General features: G+C 31.8%; 2 protein-coding genes across 4 annotated transcripts; both read right to left on the minus strand.

Annotated features, from left to right (window-relative positions):
• Nucleotides 1-635: 635 nt before the first annotated feature.
• LOC145072586 (serine/threonine/tyrosine-protein kinase HT1-like) lies at nucleotides 636-6,006 on the minus strand. The gene is made up of 5 exons (XM_079019032.1): nucleotides 5,744-6,006; nucleotides 5,554-5,597; nucleotides 4,392-5,008; nucleotides 2,779-3,252; nucleotides 636-1,369 (listed from the first exon to the last, which is right to left on the minus strand). Exons 2-5 carry the CDS (start codon nucleotides 5,585-5,587, stop codon nucleotides 1,073-1,075), a joined length of 1,422 nt encoding a protein of 473 aa, XP_078875158.1. The 5' UTR covers nucleotides 5,588-5,597; nucleotides 5,744-6,006; the 3' UTR covers nucleotides 636-1,072.
• A 3,623-nt stretch (nucleotides 6,007-9,629) lies between these two features.
• LOC145049532 (transcription factor IIIB 60 kDa subunit-like) lies at nucleotides 9,630-15,461 on the minus strand. 3 transcript variants are annotated; one of them, XM_078997920.1, is made up of 18 exons: nucleotides 15,239-15,461; nucleotides 14,717-14,801; nucleotides 14,514-14,595; nucleotides 14,356-14,428; nucleotides 14,198-14,271; nucleotides 14,027-14,103; nucleotides 13,868-13,924; nucleotides 13,648-13,760; nucleotides 13,482-13,564; nucleotides 13,312-13,398; nucleotides 12,798-12,878; nucleotides 12,444-12,729; nucleotides 12,157-12,284; nucleotides 11,207-11,287; nucleotides 10,977-11,102; nucleotides 10,806-10,895; nucleotides 10,661-10,714; nucleotides 9,630-10,049 (listed from the first exon to the last, which is right to left on the minus strand). In XM_078997920.1, the coding sequence occupies exons 2-18, from the start codon at nucleotides 14,779-14,781 to the stop codon at nucleotides 9,876-9,878; spliced, it is 1,731 nt and encodes a 576-aa protein (XP_078854046.1). In that variant the 5' UTR covers nucleotides 14,782-14,801; nucleotides 15,239-15,461; the 3' UTR covers nucleotides 9,630-9,875. The 3 variants fall into 3 exon arrangements, with proteins under 3 accessions (XP_078854046.1, XP_078854050.1, XP_078854054.1); XM_078997924.1 differs by having other exon boundaries at nucleotides 14,717-14,807; XM_078997928.1 differs by lacking the exon at nucleotides 15,239-15,461 and having other exon boundaries at nucleotides 14,356-14,415; nucleotides 14,717-14,732.
• Nucleotides 15,462-16,228: the final 767 nt, after the last annotated feature.

Here is a 16,228-nt window from a genome sequence, read left to right on the forward strand (position 1 = left end):
TTTTCCACATGTATTTGTATATATATATATATATATATATATATATATATATATATATATATATATATATATATATATATATATATATATATATATATATATCAAATAAACATACTTGTAGATTAGAGTTTTATTAAAGGAGATTACGGGTTGTCACATATATATTTAATTAGGATTGTTTTCTTTGGAACGGCAAATCTAATCTACTCCTACACTACTCCTAATTCTCCACCTAAGTCCCTCACGGGACTTGAACCCTCGACCTCAAGGAGGGAAGGCAACACCGGATACCGCTAGGCTAGAAGCCCTTTGGTATTTAATTAGGATTGTTGAATATACATTCCTATTTTATCTACATATTATGTAGTTGTGTTATTTGTATTTATCCTTATATATAGGGGATTCTTATTCTATGGGTAGTTACATAATTCATACGATTAAGGTACAGAACTAGAGGAACATAATTCTTAATGTTGATTGTAAAAGAAGGTTTAGATAAATCGCCTGACATTATTAAAGAGAATATGAAGGCATGCCAAAAGCACGACGACGAGAGGGAAAAGAAACAGGAGACTTCAATAGATAGATCAACTAGGGTTTAGGTTGATACCATGTTAATCCAATAATTTCCCATGAAAACGTATTGTCTTTCATTAAAACATATTTATAACAAAATACATCAGACGGGCCTTTGGCCAATTATACAACATAATATGGGCTACACTAATAATATAAATACAATATAAAGATCCGCTAACACCAAGGATCAACAAGAAGAACCAACTTTAGACATGCAACAAATGGCATACCAAATCAACATTTCAAACATAATAAAGACCAATATACATTTCCACAACTAGAATTAGAGCAATACTCATATATTGGCGGTGGTGGTGGTGGCGGCGGCGGTGGGCAACGATAGGGGCGGCCATATACACTTTGATACTTGAATAACCTCTATTCAAGATAAATTAGTCCTATCAGCATCTTACTGTGCAAAATAATAACCTAATAAAAATGTAAAAACATATTGCTCGCTTCTCCAAATAAAAAGACGAAGAAACGAGAAGCTTCATGAGAACCTTGGTTTAGGAATGGGTGAGTTCATATGTCGATGATAAGAATCATGATTTTGCATCAATTGAGGATGACTCTTTCTTTGATCTGGATGACTCTTTCTTTGATCTGAACTATTTGGGCATTGTAAACCATCCATGTTTCCATCACGAGTGAGTGAAATTTCAAACTCTTGTAAAATCTTCACGACCAAGGAAAAGTTGGGCCTATTTTGTGGATTCGAAGACCAACATAGTTCGATTAAAGTTCTCAATGCCAGAGGACAGGTGGTCGGAATAGATGGTCGTAATTTCTGCATTAATCCCAAAAAAGATTTCAAGATAACATAATTTATAGGGAAAATGCTGGATTTTTTCACCATTTTTTCGATTTAACCGGTTAATTATTTTCTGTAATAATACTTATCTTTACCATCTAAAAAACAATGTTTCCTAAATATCCAGTTTTAAAAGCATAACTTATTTTCACCGTTTTATTGATATAGTCATTGAACCGATGATTTTGGATGATTCTTATAATGATATTTCATGATTGAATCGATTAAAAAAATTAATAGTTCAATGGATAAATTAATAAGTGATGTGTGTACGTGTGTTTTTCTTATTTTCTTTATTTTGTTCTCATACAAAAACCAAGTAACCGGAAGAATGTTATTGATAAGGATAAAAAGAAGTATAATGGTTTTATTTCTAAAAAGAATTATTAAAGGGCTAAATCAAACAATGTTAAACACAAATCTTTTATGTATCTTGCCTAAATCTATACTGCATGAGCCTCCCTTCCATCTAATGTGTTTCCGATGTTTTTAAACTTCAAACATACACTCTTGTTGATTCAAAAGTAGGGGTGTTTGGACATGTGTTTAAACAGATATAGTACTTTAAAGAAACTATAATAAATATTTTGAGTATTTCACAAAAAAACAATTACAATTCTGCTTTTTATGAGTACTATTTAGGAACAAAACCATCACTTATAAAGTATCACGTAAGGACCATTCGTACAAAAACAAACTCTTGATATACTTGTTATGTTACATTTTATGAATTTAACCGTTTAACTATTTTAGTTTTTCCAGTACTATAAAAGCTAATTCAAGCATATTTTAAAATTTCCCACCATAACTATTTTAGCTTTTCCCATATTATGTTATATAACAAGGTTAACTATTTTAGGTTTTTCCAACGTAAAAACTAATCCAAACATTTTTTAACTTCTTTTCCAAAAAATTAACTTTTCTCAAAATCATGAGATTAAAAAGCACTCTCAAACACCCCTAAATATATTCTTTTCACTTTGTAATAAATCAATATTTCCCAAAATACAAAAAATCATTTCACTCAACTATTATTCTAATAATCATACAAAAAATTAGTTCAATTACTAAATTTATAAAATTTTGAAATTACATTGTGTATTTCTATATTTGACATTGTTAAAAATCGGCTAACCTTGTCGAAAAAAATATAACAGTATGATTATTATGGAAAACCGTTAAGTGACTAAAATAATAAAATTATGAAAATGTATTATGCTTTTAGTATTTCATCCAAAACTCAAAGACATTTTCTTAACTGCGATTGAAATCGCACCTCCAAACACCCCCTTAATATGAATTATTTTGTGTTTTCAAATTTCAACATCAAGAACATATTATGCTCAAGTAAATTTAGAACATAATTACCACAATGTAAAGGATACCTTATGCACGACAGCAAATGCCGCTTGAATCGGGGTCATGTCTTTATAAGGTAGAGCCCCAGCCACCATCTCCCATAAAATGAGTCCAAATCCATACACATCTACCTTTCGATTATACGGCTTCTTTTTAATCATCTCAGGAGCCATCCAACGATAAGTTCCTGGATCATCCACTACCACTTCACAATGCCCCTCCTCACAACCTATCCCAAAATCGGCAATTTTCAATTGAAAATCTTGTGTGAGGAGTATGTTTTCAGGCTTCAAATCCCTATGAATAATCCCTTGTGAATGAACATACTCCATTCCACGAGCAATGTCTAAAGCCATCTTGATAATCTTTTCGAAAGAAAGAATCTCTTTGTCTTTTATGGTTTTGTCCTGGAGATTATGCAAGTATCCCCTCAAGGAACCCTTTGAAAGATACTCGGTGATAATAAAGAAAACCGGTGGTTTTTTACATGCGGCTACAAACTATCATCACCAAAAGGAAACAACATGATTCGAACTGAATAATAGCCACTCAATGGTGGGCAAAATGTAAAATTTGATGTAGAATAGATTCAAGAATATTTGATCCTTATTAATTTATGGAACATAGCAAATGCATGAGAAAGCATGGAAACTTCAAAATCCACGTGTTTTTGCCATGTTCTCGTAGTTCCATAAAATTTGTTGTTCAATTCGGTTTGTTCCGTATGGTAGGATCAAGCGTGCATGTATGCATGCAACCACGTTTCACTTTCTTATTCCCAATTTATACAACAAAGTGGTTTTTCAGATAAAACTCATTCTAGCAGGGTCGGTCCAGACGGAGGGCAACCCGGGCGACCGCCCAGGGCCCACGTCTCCTCTGAGGGCCCAAAATTTATGGGCTATGTAATATATATATATATATATATATATATATATATATAAAATATTACCTAAATGATTTTAGGGCCTAAAGTTGGTTCATATACTCAAACTAGATCAAAAGATAAACAATTTGGTTTATTTGTTATTGCTAATTGAACATGTTTATAGTGAAGAATTAATTATATTTTTTTAATATTTATTATATTTGTTTATAAGGGGCATTTTTTTTCTTTTTGCCCCGGGCCCCATATACGTTTGGACCGGGCTTGCATTCTAGCTAGGAATAAAATATGCAACATTGTAACTCATGAGAATCAATTATCTCATGAGTGACTCCTTTTGATTGCATATCTATATATGTGATAATGTTTAACTTATTTTTACACTTTTATGAAACAATGTTTCATTTTTTCCTTAGATTCATGCAATAATCTCATTTTTTACTTAGGTTCTACAACAATATATATGTTGTTACCAACTTACGCAACAATATTTCACCTTTTTAAAATTCATGCAACAATATTTTACCTTTTAACCGATTTATGCAACAATGTTTCACTATTTTACTGGTTTATGCAACAACATTTCACTCTTTTACTAATTCATATGAATTATGCAACTACGTTCCAATTGGCAAACACGTTTCTAGTAAAATTATTGTATGTTTGGTTTTGAATATGAAATGTAGTTGTATATTTCGTATAAAAGAAGTGAAACCGAATATGAAAACATTCAAAAAGTTGGACTTTATATACCTTAACGACATTTTGGTGGTGGAGACGAGATAAAAGAGCGACTTCGCGAACAAATTGATTCTCTAATCGAATTCCTAGTTTTTTATTTTCATCTTCATCTCGCACTTTAATAATTTTAACTGCAACCTCATCCTCCTTGTAAACTCCACGATAAATTTGACTATGGGCCCCATGAGCAAATCTAAACCTTAGAAAAAGTTGTGAAAGATCAACCAAAAAACTATCATCTATCTCCAAGGAAGTAACTCTTCCTCCAACACATTCAAATAACTTCGACCACGAGGGTACCCTTTTCCTTATTCTTTTGCCATAAAGCTTCGATGAATTGAAGCGTTTGAGAGATGGATTACAAATCAAAGGAGACCTCAAGTCAAGCATTGTGCTTCTACGAACTAATGGTTTCCCTTTATAATCTTGTTTGCTTTCTACTCTTTCAGGTTGTGGAGTTGAGAATCGCTTTGCCTTAGACCTTGTTTCCCTAAAGGCATCGATATCTGAAATCTTGGGAGGTGGGCTTAGAGCACCATGTTTGTTCTTATGCAAATTTGTCTTGATACCATTGTCACTAGGTCCTTGGTCTTTATCAAGAAGCTCTTCTGAAGGTCTAGATTGCATACCTACGATTCGATTTAATGGGATTTAGGCTAATTTTGTGAATGCCAAAATCTTGTTCATGTTAAGCATATTCAACTACAAAGCAAACTACCATAGTCTTCTTCATTAAGGCCAAGTTTTTTTTTCTTGTTGTATGGATAAATGATACAATGATTAAAAAATATTTGGGAAAATTCCGGCACCCTTAGGAAATGGAAGTAAAAGATAAATGAGAGAAAATATGTACAAATTTATGACTAAAAATGTTTGAGAAAATTCGGTAGAAATTTTGAAGTACAATGTCATGATGAAAAAAAAATTGAAAATACAATGCTTAAATAAAAAGAAATGGAATTAGGATGTTTTAATTCTTATGAGTAACATATATACAACCCTTTAATAATCAGTTTTGTTATGTTTAGTATCAAACCGATCATAACCACTACATGTTATCTCATATAGATAAAATGCATGGTGACTTCTAACTTTGATCAATTCAGCATAAACCAAAGCAATATATCTCAATCAATTTCATAAATGTAAACAAAACCTGGATCTCAATTCTCACCCAATCTTTCGATTGAAAAAACAGAGATTTTCATCCATCAAAGCCTGAAAATTTTCACACATAATAAAAGGAGTATTTAGCATCATAAATTAAGAAACGACATTGCAAACCCCATTATTAACAAGAGAAATGTGTATCAAAACAATCATAGATCTACAATATAAAATTAAATAAAGCAACAAGAACTTACAAAAAGGGCATGTGTGATTTGATGTCCTTTAGAAGAACATGAAACCAAAAACATATACCTTTTTCTTCTATTAATGAAAATATTTGTCTCAATCTCTCTTCTTCTCTCACCATCAAGAATTTGTTTAGGGTTGGAGAGAAAACAGAGGATGAGAGACAAATTCAAGAATGTACCCAGATTCTTGCTACTTTTATTCAAAATTTATACAGAATTAGAGGAAAACAACAAGAAAATTACAAAGAAATGTTAATAAAAAGGTGTAGAAATGATTTGGGTAGAATTTTGAGGAAGGGTTTCTTGAAATCTTATTTGTGGTGAACGTAAATAAACAACCTCTTGATAGGTCGAATCTATGTACTCCCATCCTTTTCATTATATATCAAATTCATATTTTATATAAAAACCGCGTTTTAAGAAAGACAATTGTTTTAGAATTAAGTTATTTTCTCACAAATCCTTTCCTAATAAAGACAAGATGATACAACTATATCTTTTAATATATGAGATAATAACCAATGGGCTTCTTGCTCAGCGGTACCCGGTGTTGCCCTCCTTCCTTGAGGTTGAGGGTTCAAGTCCCGTCGTGGACATAGGTGGATTTAAGGTGTAGTTTAGGAGTAGGAATATGTTAGATTTGCCGTTTCAAAAAAAAAATATATGAGATAATAACGTCAATTTTATTTACATTTAGTCGCTGATTTTTTTTTTCGTGCTTGATTTACCTCTATATTATTTGAAATTATTCATATTTACCTTTATGAGAACAAAATTGAAAGTTTGCTACTCTTTCAAGTCATTATCCTGAGCACAAGCTGAATATGAAGGTCACAAAAGTAAGGATGTTGTAGTAATCATGTGATATACATTTATTGTGTAAGTTACTTGAAACAACACTTAAAAATACAATAGAAACGACTTTAATTACATAGAAATTGAAGAAACAAAGTTTGTGGTGGTTTTAGACATATACTTAGGACATAGGCAACGGTTTTCACTCCAAGGGTGAAAACGATCGTTGTAGATCGTGCGATGATAAAGAAGCGTGAATATAAAGATAATGCAATGTTAATTTGAATGAAATTTTTCTCTTCACGGGGACACGAGTTTTGATTAGAGAGTGTGGATGCATAAGATCAAAGTTGTAGAATAGTACATGAGTAGTCTAGGTGATAGTTGTCTTTACATTGTTTGTGCATTTTGCCTAGTTTTCATTATTTTTACTTTCAACTTGTTTTGTTGATACTTTTCTTTCTAGTTATTATTTGTATCTACCTTTTTTATTTGTATATTGGTTTTATATGTACCTTCTCACCATGTTCCTTTGATTTTCGATCTATTTCTCGTGTTATTGCTCGTATATGTGTATTTTATTTCTCTGTGAAACTCTACTAATTATGTCTTCTTTGTGGGTTAGCGTTTCATTTATACGTGAATAAAAAAACTCTAGTTAAAAGTTTATCTCATTGACTACGATTAAAATAATGAACTACAACATGCTTATGTGATCCTTACAGACACAACACAAAGCAAAATAAAGTAAGGGATGATTACAAAAAGGGATAATAACTTGATAATATAACAAATTTTCAACTAGTTTATATTTAGTCACTTAATTTTTTTCTGTGTGTGATTTACTTCTGAGTTATTTGAATTGAAATTGTTCACATTTTACTTTTATGACCGGTTGTAAACCGGTCAGAAGGGTAAAATGTAAACACTTTCAAATAATTCAGAAGTAAATAAAAAAAATGATTAAATGTAAACAAAATTAAGAATTCATTACCCTCTCAAGTCATTATCCCTTAATGTATTAAACAACGACATCCATAAGGTTTGTTCTTAATCTTCGCTAGTACTAAAAATCTTAAAGCTTATATTTGTTTGTATACAAGTAATACCTTATGTAATACCATCTACACCGGTTTGTAACGAATTAGGGTGCGTTTGGTTGTAGAAAATTTTCCAGTTTTCTAGGAAAATTTTCCAAAAAAAACGAAAATTTTGAAAACGTGTTTGGTTCTTTATGTTTTTCAAAATTTTACAAGAAAATGAAAATTTTCAGTTTTCCAAATTTCTAAGATGGAAAATGAAAACTCTCCCGGTTTCAACCAAACGCGTTTTCTAAAACCTTCATTGAAAATTGAAAATGAAAACTCTATTTTCTAAAAACATTTTCTTAGAAAATAAAAACTATTTTCCACAACCAAACGCACCCTTAGTTTTTCTATTGTCGAATCATCTATTTGTAGTTGTGTACAATAACAATATTTTTTCAAAATTATCTCACTTACAAAACGCCTTTCTATTTTTAACTAACATCTTTTTATTTATAATTATTAAATTAAATATCCGTCAAAATAGCTTTTATTATTACAATTAGTAAAAATCTAAGAACGTATTCAATTTTTGTTGTTCAATTTCATACCCCCACCAAAACCTCCGATTCCAAACAAATTTCATCCTTTTCAAAAACATTATGCGAATTGAAAAACTAAAGGCGTGTTTGATAAACATCTGACCGAGTGAGGTCAGACGTTTTTGGCTGACTCGGTCAGTAAAATGTGCTTGGTAATCCAAATTTAGCCATCTGACTGGGTTGGGAAGATCTGATTCGTATAAAAGAAAAAATATAGCTGACTGAGAAAGAAAAATACGCTTTCGGTCTATACCCTTTCTCTTCCGTTCTTTTCCAGCGCTCCTCCATCCTCATTCTTCTCCTTCTTGCATCGCTTCCATAGCCAAGCATCAACGATCTCCATCAACTACCTTTTTTCATCAGGTATGGGTTTCGATTTGATTTATGTTCCTTTTTTTATTTCTGACTTTTCTGTTCGTTTTTTTTTTTTTTTCTGTTCCTTTTTGATTTCGGATTTTTTTTGATTTCTCTAATTTATGCATAATAGTTGATTGAGAATAGGTTCTGATTTCTAATTTATCTGTTGAACATGTATATGGGTTCTAATTTCTGTTCCTGGTGATGTTTGATGTACTGTATTTTTAGGTTGTGCATTGTCTATAATTCTGCATATAATCTTGGGGATTTTAATCGATGAATATCACACCATTTTGTTTACAAACTCACTGGATTCTTAATAGACTAATAGTTAGAAGCATAGAGAAAGGTTACCGATTATACTTCTACTATGATGTGTAGCTTCATGTTTGCTCGTGCAACTCATGTACTGGATTTTGCTTGTATTTGTTGTTTATAATCGTGTTGATGGATCTGTGCATCTGTAGATGCCACAATGGCAAAGGAATATGGAAATACCAAGTCAAAGAAGAAAGATGCATCTTCTGCTTCACTCTCAGGATCAGCTGATGCATCTGGTTTAAGAAGGCCAGAGAAACACCATCAAAGAAACAAGCAACAGCAAGTCCTTCATCTAATGCTCGTAGGTATAAACGAATTGAGAACCACACAACACCAAGCTCTTCTCCAATCAAGAAGAAACAAGATAAAGTTGAAGAACAGATGGGGCTAAGTCCTTTAAGGAGGTCTGATAGAAGTAATAAACAAGTTTCACCAGATTCTTTAGGATCAAAGAAGTTAATTGAGGTGACTTCTGGTTAGATGTTTTGGTAATGGAAATTATATTTTGTGCCAACCTGATGAGCTCAAGCCATTCATTTAGCACTTTGAATTGCAATTTTCTTTCATATACACGTGTGATTGTTGGTGATAAATCGTTGCTAAATGAAGTTTCTACTATTATTTTTGTACTTACGGTTTTTATTTATGTAGAAAAGATGAATTTGTATCGTTTGATGTTAGAATGTTGTATATATATTTTTCTTTTTTGTTATGAACAAATGAATGTTAAGTTGCAAATAAAACAAAGGGTAAAATTGTCATTTTTTATCGGTTAGTACGTTCAGTCAAATGTACAATCAAATAATATGATTTCTTATTCAGTCAGAATTTCTTACTCAAACTGACATTTCTCGGTCAGCACTTTTTCAGTTAGCAACTATCAAACGGAGCCTAAAACCATAAAATGGTCGTAATTTACACCTCAAAAATGCCTCTACACAATGTTAATGTTGACTATAAAAAAATATAATTTAAAAAAAAAAAAAAAAAAAAAAAAAACCTTGTATATCTCGAGTATATGATGTTTTCATCAATAGTTCAATACTCTTCATCATATTCATTGGCATCATAATCATACTCATAACCACTCATTTCTTGTTCATAGTTCCATTCATCATTATTATCTTCTTCTCCCTCCCCATCATCTCCCTTTCCTAATTCTTCCCCCTTCCCATTATCATCATCCTCAACACGGTTCTTTTTCGGACTCGGCTGCAACAACACATCAAAATTTTTTATATATAAAAAAAATAAAAAATAAAAGAAAAACAATCTTTGATAGTTGTTGATATTTGATTAAGTCAAGTCCTCATTAAGACCTAGACAGATGCATATATCAAACAGTCTGAATCTGACTTAACCCAGTAAGAGGTAAGAATGTCAAACGGCCACTAAGACCTAACTTAAGGCTGTGTTTGGCGCGCCATAGCTATCTGATAAGCTAGCTTATTTTTCGAGCTTTTTTATATTGTCGTGTTTGGTAAGCCAAAAAAATAGCTTATAAGCTAGCCTTTCGAAAAGCTACTTAGACCAGCTTTTTTTAGGAGCTTTTTAAAAATTTTCCAAATACACCCCTTAATTAATTATAGAAATACATACTCTTACATGTCCTTTTATGTAATTTTATATATTTCAGCTAGCTTTTCAGCTATTTTTACCAAACGTTATTTTTTATCAGCTAACAGCTAGTTTTTCAGCTAGTACGCCAAACATAGCCTAAGTGATATGCATGTTCTAACTTTCACAAAAAACTCATTTTAGTTTTTACATAGGGAGAAATGCTAACATGAGCCACTTTCAATTAGAAGCAATAAATAGATTACCTCATCATCAAAGAGACTGTTCATTGCATCATAATTGATTTTTGAACTTAGCTTCTGCAACAATATTTATACGTAAAAAGAAATGTAAGTATTATTTGCTATTTCCAAAATTACCCTCATACATATCAATATAAAAACAACAAACCTTCTTGGTGAAAAGTTGACTAGCAGCTTCTGCAGCGGATTGGGCAGGCTTAGCATTCTTAGCTTCCAATGCTCGTCTTTTTTTGTCTTTCTGGTTTCATATAAAACAATAATTCATGAATATTACTAGAAAAATACCATTTATTAAAAAAAAAAAAAAAAAAAAAGTTACCTCTCTTTTGCTAGCAACAGCTTCAGCTGCAGCAGCAGCAAGTGCCTGAGCTTCCCGAATTTCCTCTGAAGTTCCTGTATAAAGCTTACGTGCAGCTGCAGCTGCAGCTTCTTTAGCAGCTTGCTCCTTCAAAAAAAAAAAAAAAAAAAAAAAGCATTATTATTAATATTATTATTTTTTTAATTTTTAATATGATTATTTAATTAATTGGTTTTGATTTTGAATTTCACCTGCATGTACTCTTTGTTCATCTGTTCCCATATTATCTTCTTAAACCGGCTTTCTTCCTCATTGTTAAGGTAGCAGCTCACCTACACCATACAAAAATGGTTAAATTACAAGATTAGTCCCTGTGCTTTACACAAAATCGCAAGTATGGTCCGTTTTTTTTTAAATATTTCCGGTTTCTTCCAGGTAAAATGACTTTTTTAACTTTTTTTATTACACAATATGCAGAAAAATGAAATAATCGGGACTTTTATGTTCAAAAAAAAATTAGGACTAGAGTGAAACTTTTCCGAAAATATTGGGATTTTTCTGACAATTTCCCTAAACGAAAAAGTCCTTTTTTTTAGTTTTAAAAGGAAATGACAGATTATGTGATTTTCCCAAAATAATGAGACTTTTCTGTTCAAAATTTTTTTTAGGACCTTATCGAGAATATTCCCAAAATAATGGGACTTTTCTGCATAAAACCCAAAATTTTGATAATGTCCTAAAAAAGAAATTTGAACAGAAAAGTCCCATTATTTTGGAAAATCACATAATCTGTCATTTCCTGTTAAAAAAATAAAAATAAGGACTTTTTAGTTCATTTATGCAAAATGTTTAATAATCAGGACTTTTCTGTTCAAAAAAATTTTAGGACTTCATAAAAAAATTTCCCAAAATAATAGGACTTTTCTTCATAAAACCCTTTTTTTATTACACAATCATAATTTTTGGTGGGGTGAATAAAAAATATAAAGGATATTAGACAAGGGCAACATAGTCTTTTTACAAAGGTCAAGGACTATATCCACAACAGAAATGGAACTTAAGGACAAATTTCAGAAGATTTCAAATTTCAAAATATGGACCACACTTGCAAAATTTCATGTAAAATCAGGTAAAAATAAGAAATAAAAAATGGTTTAGATTGAGGATACTGAATGTTAAAAATCTTAAAAAGCCAAGCCACCTCAGAATCATCAATATCAGAAAGGGTATCTGTTTCATCAACAGAAGCAGCAGGGGCAGGATCGTCTTTTTGGCTTTCAGAAGTCTCTTGAGTGTCTCCAACATTCTCCACTTTTCCAAGGCTGGGAGCTGATATCATTAACTCAAAGAAACACATCAGCAAGGAAATTTAAAAACTTTCTCGTCTGTGTAAAAAGACATAAACGCCCTCCTCATCCTCATCCTCATCCTCATCATCAAAAACAGAAATGAAAACAAAAAGAAGAAACAGAAATACAACTAACTCACAAGCACATTGGGGCTCTGTTAAAGAGCCTTTATCATTTTCATCCACAGATTGATTTGCTAATCTTTCCAATTCTGCCCTTTGAAAAGCTGGAGGCTCTGAACCATAAAGTCCACCACAAAACTCCAAATAACAATCTTTACAAAGCCCAAAACCTGATTGAACTGCATTGCTTTTATGTTGACAAACAACTTCATTCAATTCAGGCATCTTTAACTCATTAGAACTCTGTTTGCATGATTGCATTTCCTTCTCATACTCCTTTGCTTTATTAGTAAACTCATCAATCTTTAAAAAAAAAAAAAAAAGTTAAAAAATTACAAGATGACAAATTATGAAGATACAAGAAAACTCACAGATAAACTCCCAGCTTCTGTATTTTCAAACTCAATCAATCTCTTTTGCAATGTTGCTTCACATATATGTACAGTTTTAACCTGAAAAATAATACAAGTATATAAAGAAATGACTATTTTTTAACTCGGAAGGTCCCTACAGTTTGTTTTTATTGCGCGTTTGGTCCGTGTCTTACCTAAAAAGACTATTTTTCCCTTGATTTTTTAATTTTATTTAAATAAACACACCCCAACCCCAACCCCACTTCCAACTCACCTTTCCTTACCTTACATACCCCACTTTGTTTAAAAAATCAAGGGCAAAATAGACCTTTTAGGTAAGACAAGGACCAAACGCGCAACAAAAACAAACTGTAGGGATCTTCCGAGTTAAAAAAAATAAGTTAGGGACCAAACGTACAAATTACCCAAAACCATAGGGACCATTCGTGTAATTTACTCAAAAAATAAAAAAGTAATTAATTGTATATGCAAGTTTACTATTGACATAGTTTTGGATATAAGTCATACGTACAACATCTGCTCTTGAAAAATTATGGCCATGTAACACAGAAGACACGTATATAGCTGCTGCACATATCCCACTAGGTTTTCTCCCTGTCTGTATAATAATATACAAAATATAAAAATAATAATAGTATTCAATAAAGTTTTAGAAAAGGTAAAAAGAATAAACAAACAAACCTGAATCCAGTCTCTTTTCATGCTAACTGCAAGGTGTAATGCAGTGTTCAAAACTTGCTTACTTCCATCTCCTTTAATTAGTCCTATAATATAATTACAATTTACAAACATGAACATAAAAGTCTTGGAATTTTTTTGAGATAAATATATGAGAATTAAGTCTTACCACTTGTGTATCTATGCATAAAAAGACTAGGGTCAACTGGTTTTTGAACAAAAGGATGATCTTGGAGGCTTAATAGCTTGCAAAGTAGTAAATAAACAGTTCCCAATTCATACCTAAAAAAAAGAAATGATAAATTATAATTTACAACAACTTCAGATTAATTTGAAATAAGATTTAACAGATGTTAAATAGTTGAAAGGAAGATGATATGATCTCTTACACACTAACACCCAATTCACTGGAAAATTCAATAAGCAGAAATGGTTTCTCTTTTTCCCTGTTTATTATCAAACATAATAACAACCATTGCAATTTTAACATTTTGTAAAAAAAACTAGGCTTTAAAGATTATAAAAAGTAAAAAGTAAAAACCACTGACCTACAGGCAACATAAAGGCAAGCAGCTGCAACTTGATTTGTTCTACGCCCTCTTGTAAAACCACGTTCAACAGCTATCTACAATTTATAAAGTAATCAAAAGTCACAATTCTCAAAAATAATCTATATCAAAGATTCAAGTGAGAAATATATTGAAATTTGAAGCAAAAACCTCATAATATTTGGTGGCATGTGTGACATTGCTAATCCCATATTTGTCTATCAGCTCATATATTATCACATTCCCTGAAATAAATGAAAAAAATTGTTGCAATTTGTTATGGAATATGGATGGATTATGACACAATATAGAATCATAGTGTAGTTTACCTTTCTCCAAGGTTCTTCTGTGTGACTCTGAACAAGCACTTCCCATTTTGACAAGGTTTCCTGCAAGATGAGCCTGAAATTATATATAAAAGTCATTGTCATGATACTAAAATTGTTAAATTGTATAAAGTTTCTGTAAATTAGGTCACAAAACTTACCCCTCCTCCTGCATCTTTAACAAAAGTGACATCTTCTGTGTATAGATCTTGAGATACTACTTTCCCACAATCAACACAACATCTGAAAGTAAAACAACAGAATGAGGGCATTGAGTGAAATGAAAATGGCGATTTATAGCATAAACCTTGTAGTGTAAGTTATGGAAAGAAAGTGAAGAGAAATATGTGTCAAAAAGACTTACACGCTTCCTGTGGTATAATCACGATGTGTCTCACTGTTTTTTGCACAATGAGGACACCAAGTCATCTCTTTCCCTTAGGAAGTATCTGTTACTAACACAAAAATGAATGATTAATAGGCCTTATTTGTTCCCACATAGTCAATTGTGTATTAAGTTGTACACTCACTTTAAAATCGTATCAAGATACACAACATATATAATTGCAAATGCACTTAAAAAAATCTGATACAGAATAGAGGAAGTGTAGAATTAATGTATCTGTACAGATTTTTGTAAGTAGCAAATTATTGAAACTGGAACTTTGGTTTAAATGTACAGATTTTTCGAGATTGTTTATCGGAAAAATATTGCGCCCCAAATTCGAGCTATGTAGCTGTATAGAACTGATGCTCTGTAGTTGTATAGAACCAATTTCGAGATTTTTTAAGGTTTTAATTAGAAACAAATTGGCTAACATTGATGCTCTTTAGTTGTACATGAAAATCTCGATGGTTTATCACGAAAAGGGAAAATTTGGCTAACCTCGACGCTGCAGTTTCGAACTCCTGTTTATCCGTGATCGATTTCTTGACTGCCTGACCTTGATGATCCTTTTAGTTATACAGAAAACCCGAACTTTGTTCTCGAATTTGAAGCTTATTGCGTTTGAAATTATGCCCTGCGATGGTTTTCTTGGGTTGAAGGGAGGAATCAGTTTTAGGGTTTACGGTTTGAAAGATTTTGACATTTAGAGGGGGTGTTTTTCTTGCCAATTTTGCAATTCTATTTTTAAACTAAAATTAATTTATATAAAAAATAACCAAGTTGGCGCATATGGGTTTTTCCCAAGGTTCTACGCATGGCACGCCACGACTTCAAGGCTTGCACTTGCTGCCAAGCTTTACCAAAATGCCGTCTTAACTCATATATGTGTATAAAAATAAATAATAGTTGAAAATACAAATAAAAATATTAATTATATAGAAAATTGCCGCCTTAACTCACGTCTTACAAACGTCGTGACTCGCCAAGACTCGGAAAAGCTTGAGGCTTGACATTGCCGCCAAGTCACGCCTTACGGTATTTAGAACCTTGGTTTTTCCTAACTTTTGATAAACTAAAATTAATTTATATAAAAAAATAATCAAGTTGGCGTATATTGGTTGTTCCCGACTAACCTTCTAAAACATCTACCCATGCACGCATGAGCCAATCCCTTGTCAAATCCTAATAAAGTGTCTTTCTTTTTTTCTTGAGTTCTGGTTGAGGTTGGATCTCTTCATGCTTCGGTTTCGGGTTGAGAGTGAGTTTGGATTTGGTTTTGGGTTTGAGATTGGAATTGAGAGTCGGGTTGATTGACAAATGGGTTGAATTCTTTTTCTCGTTGGGATTACACTTGAGATTGAAATTAGAATTGGGGTTGAGATTGAGATTGAGATTAGAATTGGGGTTGTGATTGAATAGTATATAAAGTATAGTATGCATCGAGATAATGGTAACTATGAGGTGAATAAATAGGGCGATCAATTTGAT

The sequence above is a fragment of the Lactuca serriola genome, chromosome 1, assembly GCF_051521515.1.
Source record: "Lactuca serriola cultivar US96UC23 chromosome 1, Lser_US96UC23_V15, whole genome shotgun sequence".
NCBI classification, from domain to species: domain Eukaryota; kingdom Viridiplantae; phylum Streptophyta; class Magnoliopsida; order Asterales; family Asteraceae; genus Lactuca; species Lactuca serriola.

Coding starts and splice junctions, on each gene's coding strand:
- LOC145072586 (XM_079019032.1), bottom strand. CDS start 5,587: ATGAAAATCTCTGTTTTTTCAATCGAAAGATTGG. Junction 5,009..5,553: donor TTTTTCAATCGAAAGATTGG/GTGAGAATTGAG, acceptor ATCGAATCGTAG/GTATGCAATCTAGACCTTCA. Junction 1,370..2,778: donor CATTTGCTGTCGTGCATAAG/GTATCCTTTACA, acceptor GGATTAATGCAG/AAATTACGACCATCTATTCC.
- LOC145049532 (XM_078997920.1), bottom strand. CDS start 14,781: ATGACTTGGTGTCCTCATTGTGCAAAAAACAGTGAGACACATCGTGAT. Junction 14,596..14,716: donor GATTATACCACAGGAAGCGT/GTAAGTCTTTTT, acceptor TTTTACTTTCAG/ATGTTGTGTTGATTGTGGGA. Junction 13,925..14,026: donor TGCCTTTATGTTGCCTGTAG/GTCAGTGGTTTT, acceptor GATAATAAACAG/GGAAAAAGAGAAACCATTTC.